Source organism: Dendropsophus ebraccatus, chromosome 15, assembly GCF_027789765.1.
Source record: "Dendropsophus ebraccatus isolate aDenEbr1 chromosome 15, aDenEbr1.pat, whole genome shotgun sequence".
In the NCBI taxonomy this organism is placed as follows: domain Eukaryota; kingdom Metazoa; phylum Chordata; class Amphibia; order Anura; family Hylidae; genus Dendropsophus; species Dendropsophus ebraccatus.
Window position 1 is genome coordinate 73,146,239 of NC_091468.1, and position 25,977 is coordinate 73,172,215.

At 48.7% G+C, this 25,977-nt stretch overlaps 1 protein-coding gene across 5 annotated transcripts in view; it reads left to right on the top strand.

Moving 5' to 3' along the window:
- Positions 1 to 25,977, top strand: part of TTC27 (tetratricopeptide repeat domain 27) — a 238,890-nt gene that overhangs the window by 176,385 nt on the left and 36,528 nt on the right. For all 5 annotated transcript variants that reach the window (XM_069954653.1, XM_069954649.1, XM_069954652.1 and 2 more), the window contains 5 exons: positions 1,714 to 1,836; positions 2,055 to 2,282; positions 14,090 to 14,188; positions 15,210 to 15,262; positions 22,113 to 22,278. In XM_069954653.1, the coding sequence (XP_069810754.1) occupies positions 1,714 to 1,836; positions 2,055 to 2,282; positions 14,090 to 14,188; positions 15,210 to 15,262; positions 22,113 to 22,278 (669 nt within the window). The remainder of the gene's footprint in view (positions 1 to 1,713; positions 1,837 to 2,054; positions 2,283 to 14,089; positions 14,189 to 15,209; positions 15,263 to 22,112; positions 22,279 to 25,977) is intronic.

The window sequence follows — 25,977 nt, forward strand, 5'->3', positions numbered from 1 at the left end:
CCTGAGAGAGAGAGAGATGAGGCCTGAGAGAGAGAGATGAGGCCTGAGAGAGAGAGAGATGAGGCCTGAGAGAGAGAGAGAGAGATGAGGCCTGAGAGAGAGATGAGGCCTGAGAGAGAGAGAGATGAGGCCTGAGAGAGAGAGAGATGAGGCCTGAGAGAGAGAGATGAGGCCTGAGGGGGAAAAAGAGATGAGGCCTGAAAGAGAGAGAGATGAGGCCTGAGAGAGAGAGAGATGAGGCCTGAGAGAGAGAGAGAGAGAGAGAGAGAGAGAGATGAGGCCTGAGAGAGATGAGGCCTGAGAAAGAGAGAGAGAGAGATGAGGCCTAAAAGAGAGAGAGAGAGAGAGAGAGATGAGGCCTGAGAGAGAGAGAGAGATGAGGCCTGAGAGAGAGAGAGAGATGAGGCCTGAGAGAGAGAGAGATGAGGCCTGAGAGAGAGAGAGATGAGGCCTGAGAGAGAGAGATGAGGCCTGAGGGGGAAAAAGAGATGAGGCCTGAGAGAGAGAGAGATGAGGCCTGAGAGAGAGAGAGATGAGGCCTGAGAGAGAGAGAGATGAGGCCTGAGAGAGATGAGGCCTGAGAGAGAGAGAGATGAGGCCTGAGAGAGAGAGAGAGAGAGAGAGAGAGATGAGGCCTGAGAGAGAGACAGAGAGAGAGAGAGAGAGATGAGGCCTGAGAGAGAGAGAGAGAGAGAGAGAGAGAGAGAGATGAGGCCTGAGAGAGAGAGAGATGAGGCCTGAGAGAGAGATGAGGCCTGAGAGAGAGAGATGAGGCCTGAGAAAGAGAGAGAGAGAGAGATGAGGCCTGAGAAAGAGAGAGAGAGAGATGAGGCCTGAGAGAGAGAGAGAGATGAGGCCTGAGAGAGATGAGACCATCCTCATCGGAGACATGAGTACTGTAAATCAGTCAGGAGACTTGTTTTCTCACTATAGTCAGGTTTAATCTGGAAGGGGTTGTCCAGCAAATAACGAGCTCTCCTCCAGATATCCAGTCATCCATATTAGATTGTCCGCTGTCTGTTTCCAGGCCGCCCTGCTGATCAGCTATTTAGAGGCTTTAGCCCCTTGTGCAGTGCCATAGGCGATGTACAGGAGAACTCCGGACGGATTCTGGGCAGAGTGCTGAGGAGGATGGTAGTGGTTATATAGCAGGGACCTGAGACGTGATGTGGTAGACCCGCTCAGCCAGTCAGCCGCAGTAGCGGGTTCCTGCCTCAGCTACTGACTGGCTGGTCGGGCCTGATATGTCACGTCCCAGGTCCCCTCTCAGACCTAGAAGTGGCCACGGATTGGGGGACCGGAACGGCGGGATAGCGGCACCAGCGCTGGAGGTGAGAGCATGTTACCACTACCATCCTCCTCAGCACTCTGCCAAGAATCACTTCAGCCCAGAGTTCTCCTTTAATGCTTACTTGTGCTTATCCTTCCGATCGCTGTACTAGTAGTAGCAATGGTGCGAGGAATTGCCGTCCATATTTATTTATTTTTGTTGGTTTTTCTACTGAAGCCAAAAAGATAACAGTGGTGGCCTAATGGCAGGACCTACTGGCTCATACTAGGCCAACTGGAAGATGATGTGCTGTTCTTTCACCACTTCCTTACATATATATATATATATATATATATATATATATATATATATATATATATATATATATACACCTTTTAATGTGAGATTTTAAACAAGCTGATTATTTTTGTTTGTTTTTGAAGCGCCAGCTGGCGAGCTTACTCTTTGACCTGGGATGCACCAGTTCTGCTCTACAAATTTTTGAGAAGCTGGAGATGTGGGAAGATGTTGTTATTTGCCACGAACGAAGTGGACAACATGGGAAGGTAAGAAAGCGACCTAGGGGACTAACGCCAGTGTAAGTGCTGACTTGTTAAAGGGGAACTCTCAGCAGGTGAGACGAAATACCAAAATACCTTCCTCCTCAGCAGTAGGGACATATCCGCAGGTTAGAGTCTCACCTGCTGAGAGTTCCCCTTTAAGGCTTCCCTCAGTATCATCCCCATCACCGTGCTGTGAATCTCATCACGTTTTTACGTTTTAGGCTGAGCAAATTCTGAGACAGGAATTGGAGAAAGGGGAGACACCAAATCTTTACTGCCTCCTTGGAGATGTTCTGCGGGACCATCAGTATTACGATAAAGCGTGGGAGCTGTCCAAACATCGCAGTGCTCGCGCCCAACGTTCCAAAGGCCTCCTCTACCTCCGCAATCGCCAGTTCCAGCAGTGTGTAGAATGCTTCGAAAAATCAGTGGCCATCAATCCAATGCAGGTAAAGATGAAGAACCCGTCAGCTGGTGGTGGTAGAAGGTTAGCGCATTCTTACAGGGATAGAACCAGAGCGGTCACCACGACGCGTCTGGTCTTTTCTCTAATAACCATGTAACGTGATCTCTTAGTTTGCACATTGTATGATATGGTGGGGTAGGCTCCGGAGAAGGCCAACCCTGATCCCCACGTCTCCTGGAAGTCAGCGGAGTTGCACTTTATGTGAGGGGATGTGTGCTCATTGAATTGTAAGAAGATCTGGAAAGGGTTAAAAGCTTGTATGCGTCATTTTCCGACCTATGGCTAGGTTCACACTATGTAACTGTGCGGCTGTATTTTTTATGCGGCTGTAAATGTGCGGATGAAACTACGGCCGTGGGAAAAAATAGACATGCGGCTGAAAACATACGGTCATTTACTTGGAAATCTGGTTGAACTAAAAATAACAAATAAAATCTTAAGAAAGTGATGGAAACACCTCTGGATGCATCTGGGAAAGCAGGGAACACAGTATACAGGAATTGCTATTACCGGGGTTTGCGATCCTCTGCAGTATGCCGATGTCTCTCATGGTTAATCTATTAAAATAATAAAACACATTTTCGTTGTAATAAAGTCCCTTTCGTTGTTCAATAATTAAATTTAAACGATTCCATCATTTTGCAATTAAATATACTGTTAAAATAAATATATATATAAATAAATGTATATTTATATATATATTTATTTTTTGACAATATATTTAATTGCACAATGATGGATTCGTTTAAATTAAATTATTGACCAACGAAACTGATTTTATTTCATCGAAAATGTGTTTTATTAATTAAATATTAATTAGTACAGGGAGCTCCATAAGCCGTTAATTCATATTGCCGGTAATAGAGCTTTCTGTACTAATCATCACTTTACTTTATGGTTAAATCTTTTATTGTCATTATCACATGAAAACCAGATGTGGTACATTTTGCCAAAAACAATATAATGACACATAGATCAGGCGACAGGGAGCCAAAAGAACAGAGTGTAACATGGGGATGAAGAGTCAAAGAAGCAAATGATGCGGTGGGGGGAGGAACCCCCAAGTCCATCCCAAGTAGATGATAAAAGTCTGGAGAACAATGAAAAGCAGTCCATGATGGAGGTTGGACCAATCGGGTGAGCCCCCAGTCACTGAAATGGTGCTGCATCATAATAATAACAGTCAACAAGTGACAATAGCATCTGGAATCGAATGCCAACAATAATCAGTAAATGATCTAAGACAAAGAACAAACAAACAAAAGAAAAAGGAAAAAAAAAAAAAAAAAAAAAAAAAAAAGGGGGGGAAGAGAGAGAGGGCTAAGAGAAAGGAAAAGAAGGGAAAGTTGGGGAGGAGCAGGAAGGGGAGGGAAGCGCAAAATAACACAGGGGTTGACCACCTAGGAAGTGCCTCCAGGGCATATATCCCGAGGGTCCACAAATCTATCAACGGAGCCATGTCTGAAAAGCGTCCGTATCTCGAAACATGTCCCAGATCAACCACGTACCTTTGAATGCGTCCTGTTTATCCGTGTCGTCGGCCACCATTTCCTCCATTCTCCTGACCCTGTTCAAGGCCTCCACAAATTCCATTTTAGTGGGTGGTCTAGATTGTTTCCAAAGACGTGGAATGACCGACCTAGCAGCCCCCAAAAAGTGCCGGAGAAGACCCTTCTTGGAGAGGTGCGAGGGGCCAGGTAGTAAGGAAAGGAGCGCTACCTCAGGGCTTGGAGGGACGGAGGAAGAGCTCACCTTATTGTACAAGCGGAAGACAGATGCCCAGAAGGGAGCAAGTATGGGGCAATCCCACCAAATGTGGAGATAAGAGCCAGTGGCCCCACCACATCTCCAACAAGTGGAGGGGGCAGAGGGGAACATAGCATGAATCCTATCCGGGCACCTGTACCATCTGCTCAGGATCTTATAGTTTCTTTCTTGGATCTTGCCCGACAATGAGGCTTTATGAGTGAGCAAGAAAATTTTGGAGAGCTCCTCCTCCGATAGAGTTCTATTGAGGTCTCTCTCCCAGTGCGAGATATAACTGAGCCTGGCATCCGTCTCCTCCGCATGACCTCTAAGCAAACCGTAGACTAAGGAAACTGTGTGGGAAGGAGGGGAGGATTGTGTACAGAGTAATTCAAAGGGCGAGAGGTCTCTATGGATCTGAGATTTGGGAGAGAGTGAATTGACAAAATGTACCAAGCGAGCTCGGAGGAGCCATGCGCCCGGTGGAGGCCGGGGGTCAACCTGGAGAGGGCGTACTTGGATACCTGAGAGGACCTGGTGGAGGCGAGGTTTAACCTGTATTGGGAGATCTAAGAGAATAGAAGCCCCCGAGCCAATGGGGAACTGGGGATTATCAAAGAGGGGGGTAAGAGGGCCCGGTCTGGATGAGAGGCCTACCTTCAGAAAGAAACCGTCCCATACAGGCAGTAGCACCCTTGTAACGTAGGGAATGGTAGGGGCCGGAGGACGATCCGACGGGGGAAGCCAAGGTAAGGCAGAGGGGTGGGCCCCAGACAAAGCAGATTCAAATGCCACCCACCGTTTGGTGGCCGTGTGATGACAAAGGTCCAGGACACGGGTGCAAACGGCAGCCTGATAATATAGCTTAATGTCTGGAAGCCCGACACCTCCGCGCTCCTTAGGTCTAATTAGTACCGTGTAGCGTATTCTTGGGCCCCCCGGGTGCCACATGAACCGTGTAATCAGGGACCTAAATTTAGCCAGGAAGGACGCCGGGACAGGGCAGGGGAGAGCCTGGATAAGATAGAGTACTTTAGGTAGGATGTCCATCTTTAGGGCCGCCATCTTACCAAACCAGGATAGTGTAAGGGCAGTCCACGACTGCAAGTCTCCTTCAATGGAGCGTAGTAGCGCCGGGAAATTAGCACCGAACAAGTCGTTCAGGTCACTACTAATGTTGATCCCTAAGTACCGGAGTTGGGTGGATTGGACTTTAAATGGGAATTGGGTAGCTATCCATTGGAAGTCCGCTACGGGCAGGGATACGTTCAAGATCTCGGATTTGTGCGTGTTGACTTTATAATTACTTAGGGAGCCGAAGGTTTCAAATTCCGCGAGTATAGCGGGAAGGGACGTCCTGGGAGAGGTAATATATAAAAGGAGATCGTCTGCGTATAATGAAAATTTGGAGGTGAAGTTACCAAAAGTAAGACCCGGGATGGAAGTGTTCTGTCTCAGGGCCACCGCCAGATGTTCCATCACTAATACGTAAAGTAGGGGTGACAAAGGGCAACCCTGTCTAGTCCCGTTGCGTATTGGAAAGGGAGAAGACAGGGCTCCATTAACACGCACCTGAGCAAATGCACCTCTATATAGGGCAAGGATATACTGGAGCATGGTAGGACCCATACCCATCTCCTCCAACGCCAACCTCATAAAATCCCAACCTATCCTGTCAAATGCCTTTTCGGCGTCAATGGAAAGCAAACAGGAAGGGATCCTACGTTGTCTGGCAGCGGCCATGAGAGAGAACGTCATGAGAGTGTTGTCCCTGGCCTCCCGCCCGGGCACAAAACCAACTTGGTCATAGTGAACCAGGGAGGGAAGCAAGGGACCCAGTCACATGGCTATAATTTTGGAGTACATTTTAATATCTATATTAATTAATGATATAGGGCGATAATTAGCGCATATTTCTTTGTCCTTGCCTGGTTTCGGAATAACCGAGATGTGAGCGGTTAAGGCCTGAGGTGGGAAGTGGGAACCCTGCGAAATGGAATTAAAGGAGTCCAAGAGAGGAGTCGAGAGGATTCCACCGAAGGCCTTATAGAACCGTGCGGTGAATCCGTCGGGACCCGGGCTTTTGCCATTTTTTAGGCCCTTAATGACCGCACCCAGCTCCTCCTGGCTCATAGGCTCCTCCAGGGCCTCCCATCTCTCCTCTGGAACAGTGGGGAGTTTGTTCTTACGCAGGTATGCTAAGATTTTATCCCGAAGGAGTGGTGGGGGAAGGTCGGAGAACTTTGATTTTAACTGATAAAGGGATTCATAATAGGAGCGAAACTCTTCCAGAATATGGGAAGAGATGTGTAATTTGCCTTTAGAAGGGGAGTTCAGGGAAAGAACATATGTGGAGGATTTCCTGGAATGCAAATATCTTGCCAGCCAGGAACCACTCTTATCCGCATGCTCGTAATAGCCACGATGAACCTTCTCCCGCATACACAAATACCGTTTGTCCAGCTTGGAGAGGATTTGTTGGCGGATAGTGGAAATGTGGGCCTGGAGTTCAACAGAGAATGTCCGTTTGTTTTGGGTTTCAGCAAAGGCTAGGTCTGCATACAACTTTCGCAGTTGGAGGGAGTTAGCCTTCTTGAGTCTCGCCCCATGAGAGATGAAGATACCCCTCACGGTGCACTTCAGGGCCTCCCACTTAAGTGGGGCAGCCGTGGGGTCAGAGCTGTGTATTTCAAGGAATGAGGTAATAACCCGATGGACCTCCGCTTGGCATAATGCGTCCTTGAGCAGGTGGTCATTAAGCCTCCATGAGAATGGGCGGCCCAGGTTGGTGCTGAACTCCAGGCTCAAATGGATCGGGGCGTGGTCTGACCATACCATGGTATCAATGGACGTCTTAGGAGCATGAGATAAGAGGGGGTGGCTGACAAATATCATGTCTAATCGGGAATAGGAGGCGTGAGAAGGGGAAAAGAAAGTGTAATCTTTGGTGCCGGGGTGTAAAACACGCCAGGCATCAATGAGATGACGGGAATGAAATTCTTTCCTTAGTCTACGGAGTGCTGCAAAGGAGAGCGAGGACTTACCACTCGAAGAATCCACCGCGGGATCCCACACCCAGTTGAAATCTCCGCCCAGGATTATTTTAGAGGACCCGGCAAACTCATCCAAACTGCGAAGGAGATCCAATCCAAACGAGACCTGACCCTGGTTAGGGAAATAAACAGAGGCAACTGTGAATAACTGAGAGGCATAGGTGAATTGGAGGAAGAGATAGCGACCCAACGGGTCCGTCTGAATCTTAGAAATATCCGGTTGGAAGGACCTATGAAAGGCAATAGAAACGCCTTTAGATTTGGCCGCATCATTAGTAGAATGATACCAGGTCGGGTACAATCTGGTGGATAATCTGGGACAGGCCGAGGTTTGGAAATGTGTTTCCTGTAATAGAGCAATGGAAACCTTACGCTTCTGGAGATAGGAGAGAATGTGGCTACGTTTTTGAGGTACATTCAGGCCCTTAACATTAAGGGAACAAACATTTAAGGCATCCATAGGTGATCAAGGGTCAGGGACCAGGGTGGGAGGGGGGGGAAAGGCAGGGAGGAGGGGAAGGTGAGGCGGGGTCGGGAAGAAGGAGAAGAGGGGAAAGGGACAGCAGAGAAGGGTAGGCAGAGAAAAAAAAGAAAAAGAAAGAGAACAAAAACAACAGTGAAAGAACATCACTGCGCACAGAATAACCAGCAATGTGAGGCCAATGTGTGGTAGCAACCACTAAAGAATAACTAAATATCTAGTACACTTGTAGTCAGCCCGCTGGCTACAAACCCTACTGGGGGGAATGAAAACCAACAGAAACAGGAGGACCAACACAAGTACCCGAACCCCACCCCTCCCCCCACCCCCCACCCTAAAGACACAGAAAGATAAGTATGAACAAGTACCAAAATACTCATATATGCAAAACAGTATGTGAAACTGAACCAAGGAACTAAGTGAGAACCAATAAGAAGAAAACCGAGAGACTTTAGTAGACCATATTCACAGCACCAGTCGGGAAACGCCCCAAGGTAAGGGAGACTACGGCAAAGTCCCAGACCGTCTCATAGGACCATCAGTGGAGAAAAGTCAGGGCCTCGGGCTTCTGGACGGTGTGGAGGTAGAACCGGAGGATCTGTTCTTGTGAGGGACTTCTTGCCATCTGTCTCGGTGCGGAGGGTCAGCAGGATACAACACAGGTGGCCAATCCGGAAGAGAGATCATCGGCAGGCCTAGGGCTCCCAGAAAATTAGGCAGGTCGCCAAGATGTCGAAAGGTCACTGACTTGCCGCCCTGTCTGACAATCAGTTGGAAGGGGTATCCCCACCTGTACGGGATTTCCCGTTCTCTCAGGGCCTCCAGGACAGGTTTGAGTGCTCTGCGTAGCTGCAGGGTGCGACGGGCTAGGTCAGGCAATAAGGTGACAGACGCGCCATCCAGATCGAGCGGGCCCTTCCCTCTGGCAGCGGACATAATTTTGTCTTTCTCCTTATAAAAATGAACCCGACAGATCACATCTCTTGGCGGGGCATTGTCGGGTGGTTTAGTTCCCAGTGAGCGATGTATACGGTCCAGCTCAACCTGCCCAGTGTGATCGGGGCCTAAGAGCGTATGAAATAAACGTTGAGCCGCCTCCTCCAACTCCTGCGGCTGTACAGATTCTGGTATACCGCGCAGGCGGACATTGTTACGTCTATGTCGGTTTTCAATGTCCTCCTGCATGGTGAGAAGATCTTGAATCTTGGCCGCGTGATCCTGCAAGATGGACGTGTGCGCATCCAACCTGTCATGTATGGCCTCCTGCTGTCTGTCCAAGTCAACCACCCGGTGGCCTAGGTGTTGTATTTCCCCCCTTATGGCGTCTACCTCCTTCTTGTAGCTCGTCTCCAACCTTGTGACGCACCTCTCAAAGTCCTCCTTTGTAGGTAGAGCTTTAATGTAGGCTTTAAGATCCCACTCGTCCTCCGAGTCATCTGGATCTGTGCCCCTTGAGCGGCCCGACAGTGCCGGGGAGGCAGCTCCAGAGTCCTGTGACCGCGCCGACACTGAGGCGCGCGTGGCAGCGGCCATCTTGGAGCGGGGGGTCTTAGGCTGGCGGCTGTCCTGACTGCCGAAAAAACGGTGGATAGAGCCCGAATCAGCCTGAGACTGTGCCGAAAGGTCTCTCTTCTTCTTTGCTCGGTTCATGGGAGAGAAAAAACCGAGTGGTTCAGTTCATATAAGGCTTCAGGGTGAGGGTCAGAGCGGAGCCGAGCCGAGATGCGTCCTCACTCCTCCATTAGCAAGCCACGCCCCTCATCACTTTACTTTAATGAAAACATCAAATGTTTCTTCTAATTATGTTATCACAATAGCATTATTAGAAGAAACATTTAGAATTATATGTGCGCTCAGCTGATTGGCTGATCGGCTGAGCGCACATATAATGAGCCGGTCCGCAGTACAGTGACTTCATTGTGCTGCGGACCAGCGAAGAGGACACATCGGGGTGAGTATAGAGCTCTCCCCACCCCCTCCCCAGCACTGCACCCCTCCCAGCAAGGAAGGGGGGGTCAGTTAACCCCTTCCTTGCTGGGATGGGTGCAGTCTGACATCAGTCTGGCCCCCAAGGGGTTAAGGGGGATGCAATACATCCTCCCTTAACCCCTTGGGGGCCAGACTGTAAGCAGCGATCTGTAAAGATGCTGCATACTGTAAGGTGCACAACACCGCTCACAATGATGGGTGTTGTGCTCCTGTTTGTGTGTTTTTTGTGTGTTTCTCCCTTTTTGTTTTTCAGATATCAGTATCCTGGGGATTACGTCGGATTCCGTGGACTACGTCGATGACCAGCGTTTTTTTTTTTGTTTTTTTTTTTAATAAAATGGTCAATGAGGGGTGTGGGGGTGTTTTTATTTGAATAAAAAAATTTTTAACTTGTGTCTAATAGACGGAATCCATTACTAAGTCGGGGCCTAGTGTAAGCCGGGTTAAAAACCAAACGCCAGCAGCCTGGTAACACCAGGGTGGGAAGAGCCATTGGTTTAGGCCCTCCCCAGCCTAAATCTTACCAGCCTGCTGCCGCCCGGTCCAGGAGCGCCAATTTTGACGCTCCGGGACCACTGGCACCTGGCTCTTCCCAGTACCCCTTGTGGCATTGGGTACTGGGGTAATAATGGGGGGTTAGTGTTAGCCATTTTATACCGGCTAACACTAGGCCCCAACTTAGTAATGGATTCTGTCTATTAGACGGCTTCCACTACTAAGTCTATAAAGTAAAGAAATAAAGACAAGACACAAGTTAAAAAAATTTTTTATTCAAATAAAAACACCCCCACACCCCTCATTGACCATTTTATAAAAAAAAAAAAAATTAAAAAAACGCTGGTCATCGACGTAGTCCACAGAATCCGACGTAATCCCCAGGATACCGATATCTGAAAAACAAAAAGGGAGAAACACACAAAAAACACACAAACAGGAGCACAACACCCATCATTGTGAGCGGTGTTGTGCACCTTACAGTATGCAGCATCTTTACAGATCGCTGCTTACAGTCTGGCCCCCAAGGGGTTAAGGGAGGATGTATTGCATCCCCCTTAACCCCTTGGGGGCCAGACTGATGTCAGACTGCACCCATCCCAGCAAGGAAGGGGTTAAGTGACCCCCCTTCCTTGCTGGGAGGGGTGCAGTGCTGGGGAGGGGGTGGGGAGAGCTCTATACTCACCCCGATGTTGTCTCTTCGCTGGTCCGCAGCACAATGAAGTCACTGTACTGCGGACCGGCTCATTATATGTGCGCTGAGCCGATCAGCCAATCAGCTGAGCGCACATATAATTCTAAATATTTCTTCTAATAATGCTATTGTGATAACATAATTAGAAGAAACATTTGATGTTTTCATTAAAGTAAAGTGATGATTAGTACAGAAAGCTCTATTACCGGCAATATGAATTAACGGCTTATGGAGCTTCCTGTACTAATTAATATTTAATTAATCAAACACATTTTCGATTAAATAAATTCAGTTTCGTTGTTCAATAATTTAATTCTAACGAATCCATCATTGTGCAATTAAATATTCTGTCAAATAAATATATATATAAATATACATTTATTTATATATCTATTTATTTTAACAGTATATTTAATTGCACAATGATGGATTCGTTAGAATTAAATTATTGACCAACGAAAGGGACTTTATTACAAAGAAAATGTGTTTTATTAATTTAATATATTAACTATTAGAGGCATCGGCATTCGGCATCATTGCCGGCTATTTTTGAAGTACTCCGTACGGACCGCCTGTCAATCCACGGCCGCATGTCCAGCCGCAAACAATGGTCTTGTTCATTTTTTACGGGTCCGTTTACGATAGGGCCGTAGATTCATACATAGTGTGCACTGTGCAGCCGTATATTCTATACTTTCCAGCGTACGCATGAACCACCAAAAATACCGCCGCACAATTACAGCCGCAAATACAGCCGCACACTTACATAGTCTGAACCTGGCCTAGGGGGAGATGTATCGTATATATGTATATATCAGCTATATGTGCTATGTATATATCCGCTATATGGGCTATGTATATATATGTATCAGCTATATGTGCTATATATATCAGCTATATGTGCTACTGTATATATCAGCTATATGTGCTATGTATATATATATATATATCAGCTATATGTGCTATGTATATATCAGCTATATGTGCTATGTATATATATATATATATATATCAGCTATATGTGCTATGTATATATCAGCTATATGTGCTATGTATATATCAGCTATATGTGCTATGTATATATCAGCTATATGTGCTATGTATATATCAGCTATATGTGCTACTGTATATATATCAGCTATATGTGCTATGTATATATATGTATCAGCTATATGTGCTATATATATCAGCTATATGGGCTATGTATATATCAGCTATATGTGCTATTTATATATCAGCTATATGTGCTACTGTATATATATCAGCTATATGTGCTATATATATCAGCTATATGTGCTATGTATATATCAGCTATATGTGCTATGTATATATCAGCTATATGTGCTATGTATATATCAGCTATATGTGCTATGTATATATCAGCTATATGTGCTACTGTATATATATCAGCTATATGTGCTACTGTATATATATCAGCTATATGTGCTATGTATATATATGTATCAGCTATATGTGCTATATATATCAGCTATATGGGCTATGTATATATCAGCTATATGTGCTACTGTATATATATCAGCTATATGTGCTATATATATATCAGCTATATGTGCTATATATATATCAGCTATATATATATATATATATATATACACTCACCGGCCACTTTATTAGGTTCACCATGCTAGTAACGGGTTGGACCCCCTTTTGCCTTCAGAACTGCCCCAATTCTTGGTGGCATAGATACAACAAGGTGCTGGAAGCTTCCTCAGAGATTTTGGTCCATAGTGACATGATGACATCACACAGTTGCCGCAGATTTGTCGGCTGCACATCCATGATGCCAATCTCTCGTTCCACCACATCCCAAAGATGCTCTATTGGATTGAGATCTGGTGACTGTGGAGGCCATTGGAGTACAGTGACCTCATTGTCATGTTCAAGCAGAAATCGAGACTCATCAGACCAGGCAACGTTTTTCCAATCTTCTACTGTCCAATTTCGATGATCTTGTGCAAATTGTAGCCTCAGTTTCCTGTTCTTAGCTGAGCGGAGTGGCCCCCGGTGTGGTCTTCTGCTGCTGTAGCCCATCTGCCTCAGAGTTGGCCGTACTGTGCGCTCAGAGATGCTCTTCGGCCTACCTTGGCTGTAACGGTTGGCTATTTGAGTCACTGTTGCCTTTCTATCAGCTGGAACCAGTCTGCCCATTCTCCTCTGACCTCTGGCATCAACAAGGCATTTCCGCCCACAGAACTGCCGCTCACTGGATGGTTTTTCTTTTTCGGACCATTCTCTGTAAACCCTAGAGATGGTTGTGCGTGAAAATCCCAGTAGATCAGCAGTTTCTGAAATACTCAGACCAGCCCTTCTGGCACCAACAACCATGCCACGTTCAAAGGCCTCAAATCACCTTTCTTCCCCATACTGGTGCTCGGTTTGAACTGCAGGAGATTGTATTGACCATGTCTACATGCCTAAATGCACTGAGTTGCTGCCATGTGATTGGCTGATTAGAAATTAAGTGGTAACGTGCAGTTGGACAGGTGTACCTAATAAAGTGGCCGGTGAGTGTGTGTGTATATATATATATATATATATATATATATATATATATATATATGCTATATTTGACCTCACACTGGCACATACAGCTGCAGTGACCTCTCTTGAGCCTCACTTCTCCTCTCTGGATGTGTTGTCAGTGTGAGAATTGTTTCTAGACTGTGTTTTCTGCCTTTTCCCTATGTATTTTGGGGGTACTCCTATACTTCTCCAGTCTTCCAGTACTTATCAGCTGCTGTATGTCCTGTAGGAAGTGGTGTATTCTCTTCAGTCTGACACAGTGCTCTCTGCTGCCACCTCTGTCCATGTCAGGAACTGTCCAGAGCAGGAGAGGTTTTCTATGGGGATTTGCTGCTGCTCTGGACAGTTCCTGACATGGACAGTCAGCGGAGCTGCCTCTATGCCTCACTAACCCATTCCAGGCTCTTCTTTAGGCTATGCTCACACACTATAACTCACTGCTTTAGGCTATGCTCACACACTATAACTCACTGCTTTAGGCTATGCTCACACACTATAACTCACTGCTTTAGGCTATGCTCACACACTATAACTCACTGCTTTAGGCTATGCTCACACACTGTCCAAGTGACAAACATTTTTATTGGAGAGCCGTCATTCAATGGCAAATCTTCTCCCTTCCTGATCCTCTGTTACATCACAGTATTACGCCCTCCGATGTATTTTTCACCTGTAAATGTTTTTAATCCTAATCTAATTTCCGGTCGGTAGCTGTACATGCCTCATGCGTCTGTAGAACGTCTCTCTATATGACTTTATAATTGATTTATCCCGTTTTCCGGTTACAGCTTGGGGTGTGGTATTCGTTGGGCTGCGCATATATCACCCTGCAGGGATATGAAGGGGCAGCGAGAGCGTTTCAGCGCTGCGTCACCCTGGAGCCGGATGTAAGTATAATCCTGTATATTTTCTATCCTTTATTGGCCCTCAGGGTGAGTGGTCGGTTGGTTTATAGAACCTTATTTTTTTTTGTCCATATATTTCGGGACCCGCCACTTTTTATATTTCCCTTGATGAATTACGGGTAATTATGGGTATTTATTCTTTTAGACTATAAAACATTGTGAGGGGAGAATAGTTCTATGAAGTTTTTTCTGTAGATTTTTAAAAACATTGTATATAGGTTTCCTGCCTCTGGGTTCCTCATTATTAGGGTTATCTCCAATTCCGCTGCATGAGCTGATTCCAATTTCAATAGTTTTGTCCCTGTGCCGCTCTATAATAAAGATTGGAGGGCCGTAGACGTGGGCAGTAGACGTGGGCAGTAGACGTGGGCAGTAGACGTGGGCAGTAGACGTGGGCAGTAGACCTGGGCTGGAGACCTGGGCCGGAGACCTGGGCCGGAGACCTGGGCCGGAGACCTGGGCCGGAGACCTGGGCAGTAGACCTGGGCAGTAGACCTGGGCAGTAGACCTGGGCAGTAGACCTGGGCAGTAGACCTGGGCAGTAGACCTGGGCAGTAGACCTGGGCAGTAGACCTGGGCCGGAGACCTGGGCCGGAGACCTGGGCCGGAGACCTGGGCCGGAGACCTGGGCCGGAGACCTGGGCCGGAGACCTGGGCCGTAGACTTGGGCAGTAGACTTGGGCAGTAGACATGGGCAGGAGACCTGGGCCGGAGACCTGGGCTTACTCTGGATGAGGTTCCTGTATCTCAGCGTCCTGACGGTCTGTGACTAGACGTGTAACACAGAGACCACAGTCTTCACATATTCCTCACACGGACATCGCTGCCGTCTCCTGAACTTTTCACACATCCCACGGGACAAGTAAATGTAGAAAATTCCGAGACCTCTTCATGCTTTGCCCGTCCATGTGAATGATTTAGCGGCTTCATAGAGGATAGGTGTGATAGTCGGTGAACGTACAAACACTTTCCTGGACTTTATATGCTTTATATTTTATTCTAGAACGCTGAAGCCTGGAACAACCTGTCATCCGCGTATATCCGACTGAGGCAGAAGTAAGTATCCTGCACGTCCTGCAGCCTCCTGACCCCCATATGTCTGCCCGTCCCTGTTATGGATTCTGGAATCTTATAGTGTATGAATATACGTCATGTGTCGCTCCGTAGACGATTGTCGGGGATTAAGCACATTCAGAATCAGGTCATTTTTAGCTCCAGGTTTTTTCTCACTATATTTACATTAGTTCGTCATTTAATTTTTTATCTTCAGAAGATCTGCAGGAAAAAATGGTAGAAAATTCCCAAATCCGGGTTGTAAACCTTGTACCAAGAAGACGAGTCTGTAATTGCCGCCAGACGTGTTTGACCTCAGTACTGGGTGACGATAGATTACTTAGAAAAATTCCAAACATTCAAGGGGGATTTATGAAAACCGGAGTTCTCATACGCGGGTCTTAAATTAGGCCCCACCCCCTTCTCCCATCCAGATTCACTGAGAGGCGACTCAGTCCACACCTTCCCTGGATTGACATACAAGGCCGAACCTCCAGCCCTGTACACCAATTAGCTGTGGCAGGGAGATGTGGGGGAGGAGCAGGCCTGCATGCTGCCGCTCAGCATCACTTCTGTAAAGTCTGCTGCTTCCAAGGAGAAATGCAGTTTTATAACTCTGCAAATGTCCATCAGCAAAGACAATGGCCTGATTTATTTTACATCCTGATCACCTGTCCCTATTCCCTTTATAGGAGAAGCCTGGGGAGGAGGTGGCTCAACTTAACAATGTGCACCTATCTCCCCGACTCCAGCGCTGGGGTCTGCTCTTTTGGGGGAAAAAAGGCTGACCCCCAACTTCTCCTTTTAGGTTAAACTGAGTGCTGAATTGTGTTGTAGTGAACCTCATCTCTGGAGTGTAATCAGACACGTTGTCACCATTTCTGCATTGCTGTCTGGCTTAGGGCCCTATTCCACGGGCAATCGTTAGCTCCTCGTTCCCTGCTCACTGCCGCCGCTATTCCACGCAGCAGCAGCGAACGGGTGAGTCCGGGGAGGGCCGGGGGGAGCAGCAGGGGGGCTGCCCGGGTGATCACTAGATCATCTGGGCAGCCCATAGCATACAGCAGCGGTCTGCTGCCGACGCTTCTATCCCACGGAGATCGTTACTGTATCAGTCGTTTGTTTTTCAAAATGTTGAAAAACCAACGACTGCAATGATCAGCCGACATGAACGATAATTGTTCCGTGGAATAGGGCCTTTAGAAGTGAGAGTTCCTCTTTCTGGTGTCAGTGTCCGCACTGTGGGGGAACAAAGCATAAAGCCTGTCAGCTAGGTGTGTAGAGACTGTTATACAGTGAACAGTCTCTAATCTTCCAGGAAGCTTACGTCACCAGAAAACAATGGCTGCTGATTAGACAAAGGACGACCTCACCGCTAACAAAATAATCCCCTGTCATATGGTGCAGGCCTCTAATGGGGGAAGCATTGCCGCATTATATGTATATACATTATATCATTATCACTGGATGTGGGGGAAGCATTGCTGCATTATGTATATATATATATATATATATATATATATATATATATATATATATATATCCTTATTATCACTGGATGTGGGGGAAGCATTGCTGCATTATGTATGTGTGTGTATATATATATATATATATATATATATATATATATATATATATATATATGTCATTATTATTACTGGATGTGGGGAAGCATTGCTGCGTTATGTATATAGTATATATGTCCTTATTATCACTGGATGTGGGGGAAGCATTGCTGCATTATGTATATAGTATATATGTCCTTATTATCACTGGATGTGGGGGAAGCATTGCCGCAATATATTTGTCATCACAAATGTGCTGCCTGGTGACGGCTACACTGTAACATCGTGGACACAGCTCGGGGAGGGCCGGCATAGCACATACCCTGAGTGTGGGGGATGGGACCAGCTCGGGGAGGGCCGGCATAGCACATACCCTGAGTGCGGGGGATGGGACCAGCTCGGGGAGGGCCGGCGTAGCACATACCCTGAGTGCGGGGGATGGGACCAGCTCGGGGAGGGCCGGCGTAGCACATACCCTGAGTGCCGGGGATGGGACCAGCTCGGGGAGGGCCGGCATAGCACATACCCTGAGTGCCGGGGATGGGACCAGCTCGGGGAGGGCCGGCGTAGCACATACCCTGAGTGCGGGGGATGGGACCAGCTCGGGGAGGGCCGGCGTGGCACATACCCTGAGTGCCGGGGATGGGACCAGCTCGGGGAGGGCCGGCATAGCACATACCCTGAGTGCGGGGGATGGGACCAGCTCGGGGAGGGCCGGCGTAGCACATACCCTGAGTGCCGGGGATGGGACCAGCTCGGGGAGGGCCGGCGTAGCACATACCCTGAGTGCCGGGGATGGGACCAGCTCGGGGAGGGCCGGCGTAGCACATACCCTGAGTGCGGGGAATGGGACCAGCTCGGGGAGGGCCGGCGTGGCACATACCCTGAGTGCGGGGAATGGGACCAGCTCGGGGAGGGCCGGCGTGGCACATACCCTGAGTGCGGGGGATGGGACCAGCTCGGGGAGGGCCGGCGTGGCACATACCCTGAGTGCCGGGGATGGGACCAGCTCGGGGAGGGACGGTGTGGCACATACCCTGAGTGCGGGGGATGGGACCAGCTCGGGGAGGGCCGGCATAGCACATACCCTGAATGTGGGGGATGGGACCAGCTCGGGGAGGGCCGGCGTGGCACATACCCTGAGTGCGGGGGATGGGACCAGCTCGGGGAGGGCCGACGTAGCACATACCCTGAGTGCGGGGGATGGGACCAGCTCGGGGAGGGCCGGCGTGGCACATACCCTGAGTGCCGGGGATGGGACCAGCTCGGGGAGGGCCGGCGTAGCACATACCCTGAGTGCCGGGGATGGGTACAGCTGGTCACTCTGCTGGCATGTCAGGGCAGCTAACTGAACGCTTCTCAAAGATGAAGCTTTTTCATGGAAACATAGAAGATTGTCGGCAGAAGAAGACCACTGGGTCCATCTAGTCGGCCCTTTTAGTATTTTCTTTATCATCATCTTAGGATAGATAGATGTTTATCCGTAGAAATGTTTGTTTAGACGCAGAAATATACTTATTTTACCCTCTATTGCTGATCAGTGGAGACTTTCCCCAAGCATTTTACCACATACACCCCTTATATCAGGGATGGGAAACCTTCGGCCCTCCAGGTATGATGGGAATTGTAGTTTTGCAACAGCTGGAGGGTCGAAGGTTCCCCATCTCTGCCTTAAAGGAAAACTGTCAGCTAGAAAGAACTTTCCAGACTGCTTAGATGGGGACATACGCTGCTATATCCGCATTACCTGGATTGTAGATGTTTGATGCTGCTATCACCTAAAAAATTGCCACTCCAATGTGTACTAAAGGCGTGGCCACTGAAGTGCCCTGGATTTCTCTGGCCACGCCTATATGACACTTCAGAGTGGCACTAGAAAGCATTTGTTTAGGTGATTACAGCCTTGGACAACTATAATAGAAGTTCTGGATATTGGGTGAAAAAGACCCTGATTTGGGGCATATACTACTAAACCCAAACCCCAAACCAGAGATAAAAGACTGGAAAATATTGGCTACATCATATATCCTTATTACTGTCCACTAGAGATGGGGAGAACTGGAGCCTCCAATCACTCTGCATTAGATTAGCGGGGGCTGAAGAAGTGCTCATCCACAGGATTAGCATACAAGAGGGCAGCTATCATCATACATATACACTATCATACATATAGATGTAGTATCTTATTTTATTATTATTCATTACAGCTGGAGACTTTTTCTCTTTTTCCTATTTTTTTAGTACAATATTATACTGTATACTGGGCAGCCATCTTGTCTGAGATGTGTTTTTTTTTTTTTTTTTTACAGCATTTAAAGAGCTATTTTAGAGCTTGTGCCGTGGACATACAGTAGGCCCAATAGTCTGGAGCTGACCCTATTGATTCCGATGGGATAGTGTTGTATTTATACTCTAAGGGGTCATTGTGACGGGATGACACATTCCCTTTAAGGCACAGTGGGCTGCCCTTAGAGGGTGTCGTTTATCCCGTTCAGTCCTCCTTCTCATGGGTTATGATGCACGTACTCTACATTTATTAACAATAAAAATAATGCACCCAGATAGAAATGTCACTTTGCTGCAAGACTCTCCACAAAGTTAAAGGGTTACTCCGCTCAGACATAACTTTTGCTGCAGCCCATGGTGAGACTAATAATTCCCGCCATACTTGTTATTATCTGCTCCCCCCTAGAAGGGATGTACCAGGTGTATTAGCCGCTCATTACTCCTGGTGCATGATGAGGACTTGGAACTGAGACTTGACATCAGGCATACGACTTAATGCTACCATATGGCCTGTTACTATAGTTTTGTTTTACTATATCTTAGTAATGGTGATGGACAGCAGTGTACGGATCAGACGGCAGTGTACGGATCTGACGGCAGTGTACGGATCTGACGGCAGTGTGCGGGTCTGACGGCAGTGTAGGGATCTGACGGCAGTGTACGGATCTGACGGCAGTGTACGGATCTGACGGCAGTGTGCGGATCTGACGGCAGTGTAGGGATCTGACGGCAGTGTAGGGATCTGACGGCAGTGTAGGGATCTGACGGCAGTGTAGGGATCTGACGGCAGTGTGCGGATCTGACGGCAGTGTAGGGATCTGACGGCAGTGTAGGGATCTGACGGCAGTGTAGGGATCTGACGGCAGTGTAGGGATCTGACGGCAGTGTAGGGATCTGACGGCAGTGTAAGGATCTGACGGCAGTGTAGGGATCTGACGGCAATGTAGGGATCTGACTGCATTGTACTGATCTAACGGCATTGTACGGATCTGACGGCATTGTACGGATCTGACGGCAGTGTAGGGACCTGACGGCAGTGTAGGGACCTGACGGCGGTGTAGGGATCTGACGGCGGTGTAGGGATCTGACGGCGGTGTAGGGACCTGACGGCGGTGTAGGGACCTGACGGCGGTGTAGGGACCTGACGGCAGTGTAGGGACCTGACGGCAGTGTAGGGACCTGACGGCAGTGTAGGGACCTGACGGCAGTGTAGGGATCTGACGGCGGTGTAGGGATCTGACGGCGGTGTAGGGACCTGACGGCAGTGTAGGGACCTGACGGCAGTGTAGGGACCTGACGGCAGTGTAGGGACCTGACGGCAGTGTAGGGATCTGACGGCGGTGTAGGGATCTGACGGCGGTGTAGGGACCTGACGGCGGTGTAGGGACCTGACGGCGGTGTAGGGACCTGACGGCAGTGTAGGGACCTGACGGCAGTGTAGGGATCTGACGGCGGTGTAGGGATCTGACGGCGGTGTAGGGATCTCACAGCTGGTGACACTATGAGATACTCAGTCAGAGGTCATTCTTTTGTTACACGTTAGTTTATTTTCTGTAATTCCATGATATTTTCTTTGTCTGATTAGCTCCATTTAGCAGGATTATTCAGTGATGTCACCCCGCGCCCTGAGGAAGCCGCCTGTGCCGCTCTCCAGCTCTCTAACCATCACTTTATAATGGAATTCAGACACTTTGCCGATGACACCATCATAATTACTCATCATTGCCTAGAATTGGTGTTTGGTAAATCTGTGGCAAAAATAAATGAGAGTCCATGCACAATTATTCTGTCCGTCTTTGGGGACGTCGCGTACTGGGCACCATACAGGGCAAATATAAACTGCTGCACTGCAACATGTGTGGTTTATGCAGCTATACGTCTGCTGATGCTTCAGGCTGTTCTTTCTGTAGGGCTTAAAGGGACAGAAGAAGTAAAGAAGCGCTCATATACTCACCTGTGATGATTGTTGTCCTGCGCCACAGCGTCATCCCGCTGCTATGGCGCCATTTAAATTCTGCCCCCATGTGACCTCTTTTCTGGGTCACCCGCATCTGAGGAGGCTGGAAGTCACAGTCTTCAATGTGTCACTATGAGATGCACTGTAGACACTGACCTCAGGCCTTCAGAAGCCCTTGGGAAAGAAGAGGGGTGAGAGGAGATGTGAGGTAGGAGCCAGCGGGATTCGGGCAGCATGAGAGCACCAGGATGGGGCGGCACTGCAGGAAGCGATCCTCACCGGTGACTATAATGTCTGCCTGCAGCGGAGGGGGCTCTGGTAATGTTCCAGCACGTCCCATAGATGCTCAAACCGTTAGAGATTCTGGGAGTTTGATGGCCGAGTCGACATGTAAAAGTTTGTGTTCCTCCCCTGAACAGTTATTGCAGTGTGACGGGCAGCATTGTCCTATCGCCAACACTGGGGCCATGGAGGATGTGCCTGGTCTGTAAAACATTTAGTGCGGTGCTAATTGTCAAATGACCGGACCAAGGTTCTCCAGCAGAACATAGTCCAGAGCATGGCCGTGCCTCCACCTGTGGACGTTCTCCTGATCCACGTGAATCCGGCCAACTGCTTATTTTGCTGCTTCCAAAAGTTGAAGAACTGACTATTGACTTGTTGCCTGAAATCCCTCGCTAGGATCCATTATCATGGAGTCACCAATGTCCTTCATGTCTCCTGTTGCGGCTGATCAGTCTGTCTTTACACTCTATGGATCAGTCTCTGAGCCGATACGGTGACTGATGGTGGAGGTCCGGGTCATCTGAAAAAGACTTCATTATAGCTATCAGAATGTATGGACAGAACATACAGCGGGTATCCCTCCATCTGTCAGTTCATGCTGCTCATCCAGAATACAAGGTGCAGCATGTGCCCCATCCCCCCCTCCCCCGCGGTGGTGCAGAGGGTCGTATTTCTTGTTTGTGGACGATTGGTCAGGGGTGGGGAAGGGACCCATCTGCCATTGAGATAATGAGGAAATTGCTTTCTCTTGTTTTGTTAGACACAAAGCGTTCCGAACCCTTCAAGAAGCCATCAAGTGCAACTTTGAGCATTGGCAAATATGGGAGAATTATCTATTAACCAGCACAGATGTGGGAGAGTTTGCGGAAGCTGTGAAAGCGTACCACCGGCTGATGGACCTCCGAGACAAATACAAGGACGTGCAGGTGGGTGACGTCTCACATATCTAAGCACCGGAGGACATCTCAAGAATCTGTTTGGAGACTATTTAGATCTTAAAGGGGTTGTCCAGAGAAAATCTTTTTCTATCAAATCAACTGGTTTCAGAAAGTTATATAGATTTGTAACTTACTTCTGTTCTCAATCTCAAGTCTTCCTATACTTATCAGCTGCTGTAAGTCCTGCAGGAAGTGGTGTATTCTCTCCAGTCTGATACAGTGCTCTCTGCTGCCACCTCTGTCCATGTCAGGAACTGTCCAGAGCAGGAGAGGTTTTCTATGGGGATTTGCTGCTGCTCTGGACAGTTCCTGACATGGACAGAGGTGGCAGCAGAGAGCACTGTGTCAGACTGGAGAGAATACACCACTTACTGCAGGACATACAGCAGCTGATAACTACTGGAAGACTGGAGATTTTTTGATAGGAGTAAATTACAAATCTGTATACAAGCCTCATCACCAGCCATCCTCATTCTGAACATACAGCCTGACGTAGTGTCACCGCCGGCACCATCCCATCCGGTGTCTGTGGGGCATTCATGAACCTGAGGAGATCTGAGCATATCTGTATATGGTGATTGATGGTAACACATATTATAGGGGACCATCATCTAACCCTTACAATTAATGTTATGGAGAGCTGTGCAACCATTTGTTATTTCTTGTTCCGGCTCTTTCTCGGACAGTATTCTATAGGCGCTTATAGTAAGTAAGGGTCAGCGGACTTGGAACTGTTCCAGCTCAGCAATGTTCTCCGAATCCTGGAACCCATAGACACAGCCCTAGGCCCTAGGCTATATCCCTGTCCTCCTGGCAGCCCTAGGCTATATCCCTGTCCTCCTGGCAGCCCTAGGCTATATCCCTGTCTTCCTGGCAGCCCTAGGCCCTAGGCTATATCCCTGTCTTCCTGGCAGCCCTAGGCCCTAGGCTATATCCCTGTCTTCCTGGCAGCCCTAGGCTATATCCCTGTCCTCCTGGCAGCCCTAGGCTATATCCCTGTCCTCCTGGCAGCCCTAGGCTATATCCCTGTCTTCCTGGCAGCCCTAGGCTATATCCCTGTCTTCCTGGCAGCCCTAGGCTATATCCCTGTCCTCCTGGCAGCCCTAGGCTATATCCCTGTCCTCCTGGCAGCCCTAGGCTATATCCCTGTCTTCCTGGCAGCCCTAGGCTATATCCCTGTCCTCCTGGCAGCCCTAGGCCTTAGGCTATATCCCTGTCTTCTTGGCAGCCTTAGGCTATATCCCTGTCTTCTTGGCAGCCTTAGGCTATATCCCTGTCCTCCTGGCAGCCCTAGGCTATATCCCTGTCTTCCTGGCAGCCTTAGGCTATATCCCTGTCCTCCTGGCAGCCCTAGGCCCTAGGCTATATCCCTGTCCTCCTGGCAGCCTTATGCCCTAGGCTATATCCCTGTCCTCCTGGCAGCCCTAGGCTATATCCCTGTCTTCTTGGCAGCCCTAGGCCCTAGGCTATATCCCTGTCCTCCTGGCAGCCCTAGGCCCTAGGCTATATCCCTGTCCTCCTGGCAGCCCTAGGCTATATCCCTGTCTTCTTGGCAGCCCTAGGCCCTAGGCTATATCCCTGTCCTCCTGGCAGCCCTAGGCCCTAGGCTATATCCCTGTCCTCCTGGCAGCCCTAGGCTATATCCCTGTCTTCTTGGCAGCCCTAGGCCTTAGGCTATATCCCTGTCCTCCTGGCAGCCCTAGGCTATATCCCTGTCCTCCTGGCAGCCCTAGGCTATATCCCTGTCTTTCTGGCAGCCCTAGGCTATATCCCTGTCTTCCTGGCAGCCCTAGGCCCTAGGCTATATCCCTGTCCTCCTGGCAGCCCTAGGCTATATCCCTGTCTTTCTGGCAGCCCTAGGCTATATCCCTGTCTTCCTGGCAGCCCTAGGCCTTAGGCTATATCCCTGTCCTCCTGGCAGCCCTAGACCCTAGGCTATATCCCTGTCTTTCTGGCAGCCCTAGGCTATATCCCTGTCTTCCTGGCAGCCCTAGGCCTTAGGCTATATCCCTGTCCTCCTGGCAGCCCTAGACCCTAGGCTATATCCCTGTCCTCCTGGCAGCCCTAGGCTATATCCCTGTCTTTCTGGCAGCCCTAGGCTATATCCCTGTCTTCCTGGCAGCCCTAGGCTATATCCCTGTCCTCCTGGCAGCCCTAGACCCTAGGCTATATCCCTGTCCTCCTGGCAGCCCTAGGCTATATCCCTGTCCTCCTGGCAGCCCTAGGCTATATCCCTGTCTTCCTGGCAGCCTTAGGCTATATCCCTGTCTTCCTGGCAGCCCTAGGCTATATCCCTGTCTTCCTGGCAGCCCTAGGCTATATCCCTGTCCTCCTGGCAGCCCTAGAGCAGCATCCGAGTTCTCCAAACACCGAGAGTCAAATACCGTACAGGTCAGCCAGTCCGCTCAGCACTATTGGGGAGTAACTTTGTTTGTTTTTGCGGCGTTCCTTTATTTTTGGTGTGTGAGCGTTACATCCCTCTAACATGTGCAGGCCGCCCTATCTTCTACATTATTTAAAGGGGTTATCCAGGCTTGGAAAATATGGCTGCTTTCTTTCATAATCAGCATCACACCTAATTTTAGGTGTTTTACAGCTTCATTCCATTAAAGTGAATAGAGGTGAATTGTAATACCGCACACAACCTGGAGACAGGGAGGGGATGCTGTTTTTGCAAGAAAGTAGCTGTCTTTTCCTAATCCTGGATAACCCCTTTAAGAATGACATGTCTTTCTTTGTAATGGGCAAAATATTCCTTAACCCCCCTGTAAGACATGTTAGAACCCGCCTGCAGTCCTGAGGGTAAGAAGAGGCACCCGTGATTGAATGCCGCCTCATTAGCTCATCAGATATTCCGCTACCTATTGATTGATGCAGGACGTTTTTTATTTAAATGTCCCATGAATTATTGATCACTATTTGCTATAGTTTATTACTCACTCTCAGAAATTCAGTGGTTTATTAGTGTAATTACTCACAGAGTCAATAATTATTAGCTGGCTGCCATTATGAAGGTTCTGACCCATCCAGAGCTCCAGCATGATGGATTGTCTGGTAGAGTCGCTCCTGGATGCTGATCCCTGGGGACTGTAGCTGCAGAGCATTGTCTGGGAGAGTCGCTCCTGGATGCTGATCCCTGGGGACTGTAGCTGCAGAGCATTGTCTGGGAGAGTCGCTCCTGGATGCTGATCCCTGGGGACTGTAGCTGCAGAGCATTGTCTGGGAGAGTCGCTCCTGGATGCTAATCCCTGGGGACTGTAGCTGCAGAGCATTGTCTGGGAGAGTCGCTCCTGGATGCTGATCCCTGGGGACTGTAGCTGCAGAGCATTGTCTGGTAGAGTCGCTCCTGGATGCTGATCCCTGGGGACTGTAGCTGCAGAGCATTGTCTGGGAGAGTCGCTCCTGGATGCTGATCCCTGGGGACTGTAGCTGCAGAGCATTGTCTGGGAGAGTCGCTCCTGGATGCTGATCCCTGCGGACTGTAGCTGCAGAGCATTGTCTGGGAGAGTCGCTCCTGGATGCTGATCCTGTGGACTGTAGCTGCAGAGCATTGTCTGGGAGAGTCGCTCCTGGATGCTGATCCCTGGGGACTGTAGCTGCAGAGCATTGTCTGGGAGAGTCGCTCCTGGATGCTGATTCCTGGGGACTGTAGCTGCAGAGCATTGTCTGGTAGAGTCGCTTTTGGAT